The sequence below is a fragment of the Lactuca saligna genome, chromosome 4, assembly GCF_052625555.1.
Source record: "Lactuca saligna cultivar CGN05327 chromosome 4, ASM5262555v1, whole genome shotgun sequence".
Classification (NCBI taxonomy): Eukaryota; Viridiplantae; Streptophyta; class Magnoliopsida; order Asterales; family Asteraceae; genus Lactuca; species Lactuca saligna.
In genome coordinates, this window is record NC_136420.1 from 11,727,685 (window position 1) to 11,737,191 (window position 9,507).

The window sequence follows — 9,507 nt, forward strand, 5'->3', positions numbered from 1 at the left end:
AAAATGGATTTGTATATATTCATGTATTTATATGCGCACAATTTTTTTTTATGTACGTAACAAATATATCTTTTATAACAACATTTAAGATATATATGAGTATAATAACGTATTTTATATAGGTGTATTTCATTAATTTTCACATAACTATGTTTTTATAAATAACTATTTATAATAAAAAACATGTTTTTATAAATATGTATTTTGTATAATTTAAAAAAAAAAAGGTTTTTATATAGGTATTTTACATACACAAATTTTATTTAAAAAAAGTTTTTATATAGAAAAATGAAGGTTTCTAAATTGAAAATAAGTTTTTTTTGTATAAATATGATTTTATACAAAAAAAAAAAAAAAACAAAAACAGAAACAAAATTTTGAAAGAAAATGTATAAAAACAAAATTTAGAATGAATTTGTAAAAAATTTTGAAATTTGTGTTAAAAGTGTAAAATTTAGATCAATTTTTTTTTATAAAAATTAAAGCTTAGGTCAAAAATATAAATTTTGAAAGTTGGATGAGTTAAAAAGATCAAATTGAATATAGTTCTCGGTTTTTAAAACTTATTTAAAAAATATATATAAATGAAACATAGGAACTTTCCCGTGGATCCCATGAAAAACAATCTATTTTTACAAATAAATTTAAAACCAACCAGTTTTTGCAAGGATTCCAAAATCAACCCCTTTTTCAAAAATATTCCATAAAAATATACCAATTTTGTTCTTAAAAAAACAAACAAACACTCACAAGTCATGTTATCCATTTAGAAAAAAAAAAAAAAAAAAAAAACAAGAGATAAGATTTAAAAAAAGGTTGAAGCAACCCATCAAGTAGATGAGGGCGACCATAATGAGACCTTCAACTTGCAAGATAAACATGGGACACATAACATGCTATGCCATGCCTCCATGCATATATTCCATATCACCATCACCATCTCGATCACCATCACATCATACCCTCTTCTATGTTCTATCCAAGGCATTTTTTCATACACCTAAAAATGTCCAAATGAAAAGACCATTTCCATATATAGAAATCAAGTCCCACAATTGACTCTTCTTTCCAACGCATCCTATTTCCATAATTGGAAAAAAGATTAAGCATTGATTCTTAATCTCCATCTTCATCACTATCTTCTTCATCCTCTTCCACAATCCGAAAAAAGTTCCCACATTTGATCTTTTTCTTGCTTTGGGTCTCATGGGAGATAAATTCATCCAAGTTCTTGCATGTGGAGACACGTTATGCGTAGTGCAGCCAAGGATGACTTGCCGGAAATATTCTTAGGTCTTTGTTTATCCATCTTTGAGTTCTTTTTCTATTTCTTAAAACCCCCCCAAAAAAATCGTAAACTTTATTAAAGATTCATAAGCTCCGGTTGGTTAATTGCATAAACTATTTAGCCTGTTTCGGTATTTTCATATATACGTACATAGGATATGAAAGAAAGCATAACGTCGGCAAGTTGTCCTAGGCTACATATCTATCATGTACTCACATGCTAGAACTATGATGAGCAGTATTCAAGATTGATATTGCAGAGAGTTGGGGGATATCATCTCTGCAGTGGTTTTTATGGTAAGTCTCTTTTCCCTTTTTTATATGTTTTGTAAAATAGTTAAAGACTAATCACAGTTGTGCTTGGTAAAGAAAGACAAAAACAGTTAATTAGGAAAATTAGAAGAATATATTTGATTGATTATTTCACAAAATGCATATATAGAAACTAAAATGAAACTAAAGTTTGTGATAGCTGGTGATTACAATTATTAATGTAACTTGCTTGTAAGTTGGATTCATTTAAAAGATGTTGTAAAGGTCTTATCTAATAATTTATTAAAAAAAAAACGATTGAAAACACCCGATTTAAATGTGATTTTATGCTCCTGCTGATAACATTTATTATACTTATTTTAAAAACTACAAAGGATAATATAGACAAATAAAAGTATAAATGTGTGATGCATCAACTTGTGAATGTGACGTGTTTAGCCCTTAATCGGTTGTTCACAAATACTTGCTTTTTGCCTTTTTCATCTATTAAAGGGTATGAGATTTGCCAATTATAATCAATGATTCATGTAGCTAACAATACTATATGAATCTACAATGGTATCAAAATCATAAACAAAACAATACCATTATTTGTTCCAAACTAAAACTTAGAATTATAACGGGGTTCTACATCTAAATGAACTTTATTAAAAACTAATAACTTGATCAGATTTATTTAGAATCTAATATACATCTGAGTTAAATATGAAATTAAACACAAGATTTCATATAGACAAAACATTCAAAAGTAATCTAAAATGATCGTTTCATATAATGGATCAAAACCAAAGTTTCACACAAAAACCCTATTGTTAGAATCGATGTGACATGTCCACACATGAAGGCTAAATCACTATTACAATTGTTCGGTTGTTCTCGAAGAAAAAAACTACTGTTACAATAAATTTTTAAAAAAATGCCATCAAATTGACTTACAATGATTATAAAATGAAGTTCTTAGGCTTATAGAGCGTTCATCCTGTAAAACTAAGGTTTAAGAACTAAATTTCATTTGAAAAAAACTAAAAATATGGTGATGAAAAACTGTTTGCATGAACACGCAAACTTAGTGCAATTTTTCATGGTCATGCAATTCATAATAGATTGTTTTGTGCTTTTGCCCGACCATATGTTGTGCACTTTTTTTTCAATCATTGTTTCTTCTTCAAAGCTTATTTTCCTTTTTCTTTCTCATTCCTTCAATAATCTTAGCTTTTTATCCAAATTTTCATTGAATATCTTCAAGTCCAAGCTTTCAGATTCCGCCTGTTTTATTTTTGGACGGGATTTAAAACTCTAACCACTTGGGTTAGGAAGAACATCTCAATATCAGTTATCACTTAGCTTGAAAAAAGAAATGGTACGTAATCGATGATGTTTTGAAAGATTTCAAATACAATTCACGAAATGGATCAAACAACACACACATAAATATATTTATTTCTATAGAGACTATTGAACTCACATTTATAAACTTACGAATCCATCTTTGCAAATATGATAACTTTTTTTTTTTTTTTTTTGAAAAAGTATTATTACTTTTATGATCATATAAGTTATGCTTTTGACTTGAAAGTAGTTTGTCGAATTTTTTCGAATTTCTCTGTGTATCATTTTTTTTTCATTAATGTCCAAAGTTTGCCAAAAAAAAGTCTATTTTTTTTCATTGTTAACTGTAATAACAAGTTTTCAGAGACAAAACCAATAAAAATTAACAAACTTTCGATTTTGATAACATACTTAGAGTAAAAACATAAAATATCTATACACATAATGTTGTCTTTATGTAAATTTGATTTCATAGTTAAGTTTTTTTTTTTTTTTAATAATAAATTTGTAAATATGAAGGGAAGTCTCCGGAAAAGTCTCAATATTTTATCATAACTTACGAAAAAAAATCCTAAACTAAAATTTGGTTACGAAAAAATCTCAATTACCGGCGAAAATGACGATATGACATTTTTTTTTTCAGTTTATCGGTTTCAATACTTACCCGGTTTTACTAAAATCCAATTATTTTACCATAATTTACGAATAAGTCTCAAGTTATGGTATAATAAAACTACCCATATTCATGACAATACCCAACTTAACCTTTAATTAAAATAATAATTTCTCTTTCATCATAATTAATATATGGCCAACTGAAAGAAGCAATTAAGGACAATTTTGGCCTTTCATATCAAAGTTGGTCACCATCTTTATTTTTTATATTATTTTAATTGATTTTTTTTGTCTTTTAGTGAACCACTAGTTGCAAAAGACTACCGATAACTAATGGGACTTTAATGAAATTATAGTAAAATAATTGAACTTTAATGAAATCGAATAAGTATTGAAATAGGTAAATCGAAAAAAATTTGTTAAATCATCATTTTTACTTGTAATTATGAATTTATTGTAAACAAATTTTAATTTTAGACTTTTTGATAAATCAAAATAAAATATTAGGACGTTTTCAAAAATTTACCAAATTTAAAATATAAAAATAAAAAAAAACTTTATAAATTCTAAACATTAACGCACCTAAAATCATCATAGAACTAAACCAAGCCTATTTATTACTTTCGGTGACTGCAGTTTTGATTCTTTTAGGTAAACACAACCCACACTGTCACCCAACCTGTAGGCAAAACGGTCTTCCCTCTACTCAAGGCCAGCGTTGAAGCCCGTGTTATTGAAAAAAAAAAAAAAAAAGACTTTGTTAACTCAAAACACCCACTGATTTCGTTTCTCTGTTTCCCTCAAATCAGACCTTTTGCAAAATCAGGAAATGGGGCTTCTTGATCTTGAGAAGAACTTTGCTTTCTATGCCGCTTATCACAGCAACCCAATTAACATAGCAATCCATATGATATTTGTTTGGCCAATCTTTTTCACTGCTGTTCTTCTCTTCAATTTCATACCACTTCCTTTCGATCCCCCTCACATCGATTTTTCTTTATTTGGGCATAATATTCTTCTAATTTTTAACTTTGGGTTTTTGTTGACTTTAATCTACGCTGTGTTCTATGTCTGCTTTGATTATAAAGCTGGTTCGTTGGCTGCTTTACTCTGTCTCTTTTGTTGGATTTCAAGTAGTGTTCTTGCAAGTCTCCTAGGGTTTCAAATCGCATGGAAGGTAAGTTTTATCGTCTCTTTTAACATGAAATTGATTTCGGTTTTGCTTATATTGATGATTTATCAATCAAAGTTTATATCTTTCCGGTGAATTTGATTTGGGATTTTACAGATCATGTGAATTTTGCCCTAATTGATGAACTATATAGGTTGTTCTTGTTGTGCAATTGGTTTCTTGGACTGCTCAATTTGTAGGACATGGTGCATTTGAGGTGAGCAGGTTCCCTTTCATAATTTTTTCTGCTTCACAAAATTCTTTTATTTGTTTATGAAACAAAAAATAATATATAATGATTTCTTTCATAAATTGCATATAACTTCTAATAAATAAATAAAAAAAATCACAGAGAAGAGCACCAGCCCTTCTAGACAACATTTTACAAGCCTTCATAATGGCCCCATTCTTTGTTTTATTTGAGGTAATTAACTTCTATTTTCAACGTATAATTCATCAAAAACTAAAATTAAGCTAAAATTTGATTATACGATTTTTTTTTCTCCTAATTCAGGCACTCCATAACTTTTTTGGGTACGAACCATATCCCGGATTTCATGTTCGTGTGACATCAATGGTACATGAAGAAATAGAAGATTATAGAAACACGAAGGGAGAATTACTATCTTAGTGTAATAATCCAAATATGATTGAAGATCATAATTCATACAACATATATATATTTTAACGAAATTGTAAAGTATTTTATGAACGCTTCGAAACTGTAATCTTTAATCCATTTGCCATTGACAGAATTGTCATCATTCTGTAATCCACCACATGTCCTTTCACCAATTCGAACTTGAAAAATCGACACAAAATTGCAAGCGCCATTTTCATTTGTAGGTAGGCCGAGTCTTTTCCAAGGCATATTCTTGGGCCAGCCTGTCATTTTAGATAATAAAAAAAAAAATTATTTTCATTAAACAAAAAATTGTATTTTTTTTTGTTCACCTGAAATGCAGTGAATTTGAAAGGAGACGCGTTTTGGAAAAACCCATCTTTAAGCCATCTTTCGGGTTTAAATTGATTTGCATCTGGGCCCCAATTGTACTCCATTCGTCCCATCGAATAAGGTACATATGTCACCATACCTCCTGCTTTTACTTTCGTTCCATCAGGTAAAATATCATCGTTCAAGATTCCTTTTGGGTCCTTTTCAAAAAAAAAAAAAATTATAAAACATTTAGTAACTTCATCAAAGTGTACTTTCTTTTGTTTCAAATAAATTAAATTTAAGCAACTTACCTGAGGTACAGCAGGATACAACCGAAGTGTTTCTGTGATGACAGCGTGCAAATAGTACAACTTTCCAAGCGAATCGTAGCTCATAAGTTCAGCAAATTGTTTTGTTCTCATGTCAAAAGATTCAAGATCTTGTGTTTCATCACAAGGATCTAAACACACTTGTTCTTCTTTCGCACATTCTTGTTCAAATGCTTTAAGTTCTGTATACAGTTTTTCTGCAACATGATTGTGAGTCATGATCATGTAAATGGCCCACGAAAGAGTTGTTGCTGTGGTGTCACGTCCCGCAATTACAAAGTTTAATACAACGTCTCTCAAACTCTTGTCATTGATGTTGTTTTCTGGGTCTTTTCGTAACTCGATAAATCTTGATAATATGTCATGTTTCATCTGATAAATGTATGAAATGAGATCAAATTTAGTTTACTTATTATTAGTATAATAATACGTGACTACTTGCGTTACCTTATGGTTATTAGGACCCTCTTGAGCTTCTTCTATTTCGGATTTTCTTTTATGGATGACTGAATATGTAAAGTCATCAATGGTTTTTATGCTTTGGTCAAGAATGGCTTCCGAACCTACTCTTAGAAACTTTTTGATTTTCCATAGTGGATCAATGAACCGAAGAGTGACTATAATGTTTGCAGCATCAAATGCTTTGGCAAATTTGTTTTCGGGTAAGTTAGGAGCCAATGTACCAATCTCTACTCCAAATCCCACCTTACATATCGAATCCAAAGTCATCCTCATCAATAGTTCCTACAACAAAAACATGAGTTTTAGTGCATAACCAATGAGATTTGCTTGTTGAGGCCCTATTTGTTGTACAAAACATGATAGTCTGTATTTGACATGTAATAGATTATGACAGAGAAAAAGAAAAAACTGATGTTAATGGGACAAAAGCTGAAATGTTTTGTTACACCTAAAAACATAGACCAAGGTGGGAACATGGACTTTACCTTGGTTATTTGTGTGTTCATATCCCTATCATTTAAAATAAGTGTAGAAAGCTTACCTGAATGTCTAGTTGTTTGTTCTGAAAAGCTGCATGGCTTAGAATTGAAGAGAGCTTGAGGCTATACTCTCGGAAGACCACCGTGCTAAAATCCCTCAAGTTTTTAGAAGCAAACTCAAAACTTGCGGTTTTTCTTTGTTTTCGCCAATTCTCTCCATCAGAATTGAAGATTCCATTTCCAAGCAAAACCTCCATATACGAATGATACACTTCGCCCTACAAAACCCGAAAAAGAAAAACATAAAATTTTATGCCTATATCATAAACAGAAAAGATCCCAATACAATTGCTAAAAAAAAAAAAAAAAAAAAAAAAAAAGGTAAATGCAATGAGACCTTTGGGTAGTTTGCAAAGTTGGTTTTAAGAACATGCTCTACATTAGCCGGATCGGCTATGTAAGTGTAAGTGGTGAAGGGCATTGGGACCACAACAGTGGTTGACTTTGATAGATAGTTAACCAACCAATCGTGCATTCGGTCATAATTCATTAGTTGCTCGATAGCGGCTCCAACAAGGGGCCAAGTTTTTGGGCCTTTTCTGGATCGTTGGTTCCATCGGTGAAGGAAGATCCATGTAAAGATTGTACATGCCAAAATCAAGACTCGTATGTCCATTCTTGTGGTGTAAACTTATTGAGTTTCTTCAAATTCAAATGTTATGGCACAAAAGGTAAAATAGGGGGAAAAGATTAAAAAAAATTAGAGAAGTGGTTGTGATATTGGTTACTAATGAATGAGCTATACTTTTGTCAACAATCTTTGTATGCTAATTAGAGGTTTTAATTTTAAATGCTTGCATAAACTTGGTGCCTTTAACCTAAATTTTTTTCAATATATATATATATATATATATATATATATATATATATATATATATATATATATATATATATATATATATATATATATATATATATATATATATATATATATATATATTAGCCGTTTATCCGCACTAAGCGATAGGTGAGAATTGTTTTTTCAGAAATTAGTTTCTACGATCGATTAGTTTTTTTTTACACAATGAACATTTAGAAAACTATGAACTTTTATTTTTACACAATGTATCCACTTTTAATTAAATCAACAACATTTTAAGTTTATTCCATTAATTGCTCATTTTTTTGCCATTAATAAACTTTTTTTAGTGATTGAAGAGCTAATCACCTAAATGCATATTAATTTCATTCTTTTGTTCATTTTGATGTTATGCACTACTAGAGAAATTAAATGGTTGAAGCCGTAACATGATGAGTAATCCTTACAACCCATGTCTTGTTAAAATATAGAAAGCACTAACTTATTTTTTTTGTTTTCGTTATTTATTGTTATTTTTCATGAATATAAGCTAACCGGAACACATCACCACAAAAGATAAATATAATATAACGAACTAAAATGATCACAAACACAAAATAACAATAATCCATAATGTCAATCACTGAATACATACAACAAATGCATATATTAATAAAAATGATAATGTTGATTATTTTAAACATAGCTAAATTAGGAAGCTATAGAGTCAACAAATGCATACACTAATCAGTGCACCATAATTCTAAAAATATGGTTAAAATCATAATTATCTAACTCTGACATTTATGTACTCTAAAAAAACTAAAATAAATCATCATTATGTTGAATCTCAAAATAGATAAGAGAATTAATCAAAAAGCTTGAAATAAAAGATATAGGACTTAAAATTATATACCTCAATTAAATACCTTGGAATACTTTGTCCATACCAATAATTTGTATTTTTTTTAATGCATCATGTCCTCTCAATAATTTCTATTTCTCAATGCATCTTCATGTCATCGGATCTTAGATAAAACATTAGATCGAACCTAATATTGACAAATCGAATAAGATTAAAAATGAAATTGAAAAAGTAAAAAAAACTTATTTATTTAGAAATTTTATTCAAAAACAATTGATTTGCAGTAGTTAAATATTGAATAAACCAATAAGAAAGTTATATATTTAGAAATTTGATTCAAATTCCAACTTATTTATTTTAAGTTTATTGTTTGTATAATAATAGCATTTGTTAAGAGAATGCATGGTAAACTTACTTCATTCCTTATAGCATTCTACTTTTATTTTCTTGTATGTTTGTGTAAATTTACCTTTTTACCCTTTGATGATGATGTATTTTTTTAGGTGAGGCGGTTTCTTGAGATCTATGCATAAGTGGATGGAAATAGAGTGGAGATGTGCATTATTATTATTATTATTATTATTATTATTATTATTATTATTAACCAAATCTAAGAGATGATAATTTTAGTATTACTGTAAATATGAAGTCGGGCCATATGAAAGAAGAAAAAAAGGTAATGAATTAGTCTGTTTAGGATTGATGGTATTTATTTGTGATGATATAGTTGATTTCCATATCACTAAATCATGTATAGCGCCAATTACATGAGTACCACATTGATCACTAAATTTGAGAAGAAAACATGAAAAATAGCAATGCTTACAAGACATATGTGACAAAATAGGTTGACAAATAAGTCTAGGGTTGCTTCAAGATCTTTATCAAATAATCAACTCAT

At 29.1% G+C, this 9,507-nt stretch overlaps 2 protein-coding genes across 3 annotated transcripts; one reads left to right on the forward strand and one right to left on the reverse strand.

The window, feature by feature from the left end:
- The first annotated feature begins 986 nt into the window (after positions 1 to 986).
- Positions 987 to 5,470, forward strand: LOC145041220 (2-hydroxy-palmitic acid dioxygenase mpo1-like). Of its 2 annotated transcripts, none has more exons than XM_078989202.1 (5): positions 987 to 1,584; positions 4,156 to 4,681; positions 4,830 to 4,892; positions 5,028 to 5,099; positions 5,190 to 5,470. In XM_078989202.1, the coding sequence occupies exons 2-5, from the start codon at positions 4,334 to 4,336 to the stop codon at positions 5,304 to 5,306; spliced, it is 600 nt and encodes a 199-aa protein (XP_078845328.1). In that variant the 5' UTR covers positions 987 to 1,584; positions 4,156 to 4,333; the 3' UTR covers positions 5,307 to 5,470. The 2 variants fall into 2 exon arrangements, with proteins under 2 accessions (XP_078845328.1, XP_078845329.1); XM_078989203.1 differs by lacking the exon at positions 987 to 1,584 and having other exon boundaries at positions 4,022 to 4,681; positions 5,190 to 5,307; positions 5,429 to 5,470.
- On the reverse strand, positions 5,381 to 7,655 carry CYP704B1 (cytochrome P450, family 704, subfamily B, polypeptide 1). Its single transcript, XM_078989200.1, has 6 exons — positions 7,280 to 7,655; positions 6,945 to 7,160; positions 6,389 to 6,685; positions 5,924 to 6,313; positions 5,630 to 5,830; positions 5,381 to 5,560 (listed from the first exon to the last, which is right to left on the reverse strand). The coding sequence occupies exons 1-6, from the start codon at positions 7,556 to 7,558 to the stop codon at positions 5,381 to 5,383; spliced, it is 1,563 nt and encodes a 520-aa protein (XP_078845326.1). The 5' UTR covers positions 7,559 to 7,655.
- Positions 7,656 to 9,507: the final 1,852 nt, after the last annotated feature.

Bases quoted from the DNA above. Each gene is read 5' to 3' on its own strand.
- LOC145041220 (XM_078989202.1), top strand. From the start codon at position 4,334: ATGGGGCTTCTTGATCTTGAGAAGAACTTTGCTTTCTATGCCGCTTAT. The intron at 4,682-4,829 runs GTAAGTTTTATC...TGAACTATATAG, and splicing joins GGTTTCAAATCGCATGGAAG to GTTGTTCTTGTTGTGCAATT. The intron at 5,100-5,189 runs GTAATTAACTTC...CTCCTAATTCAG, and splicing joins CATTCTTTGTTTTATTTGAG to GCACTCCATAACTTTTTTGG.
- CYP704B1 (XM_078989200.1), bottom strand. From the start codon at position 7,558: ATGGACATACGAGTCTTGATTTTGGCATGTACAATCTTTACATGGATC. The intron at 6,314-6,388 runs GTAACGCAAGTA...TACATTTATCAG, and splicing joins AGGGTCCTAATAACCATAAG to ATGAAACATGACATATTATC. The intron at 5,831-5,923 runs GTAAGTTGCTTA...TTTTTTGAAAAG, and splicing joins TGTATCCTGCTGTACCTCAG to GACCCAAAAGGAATCTTGAA.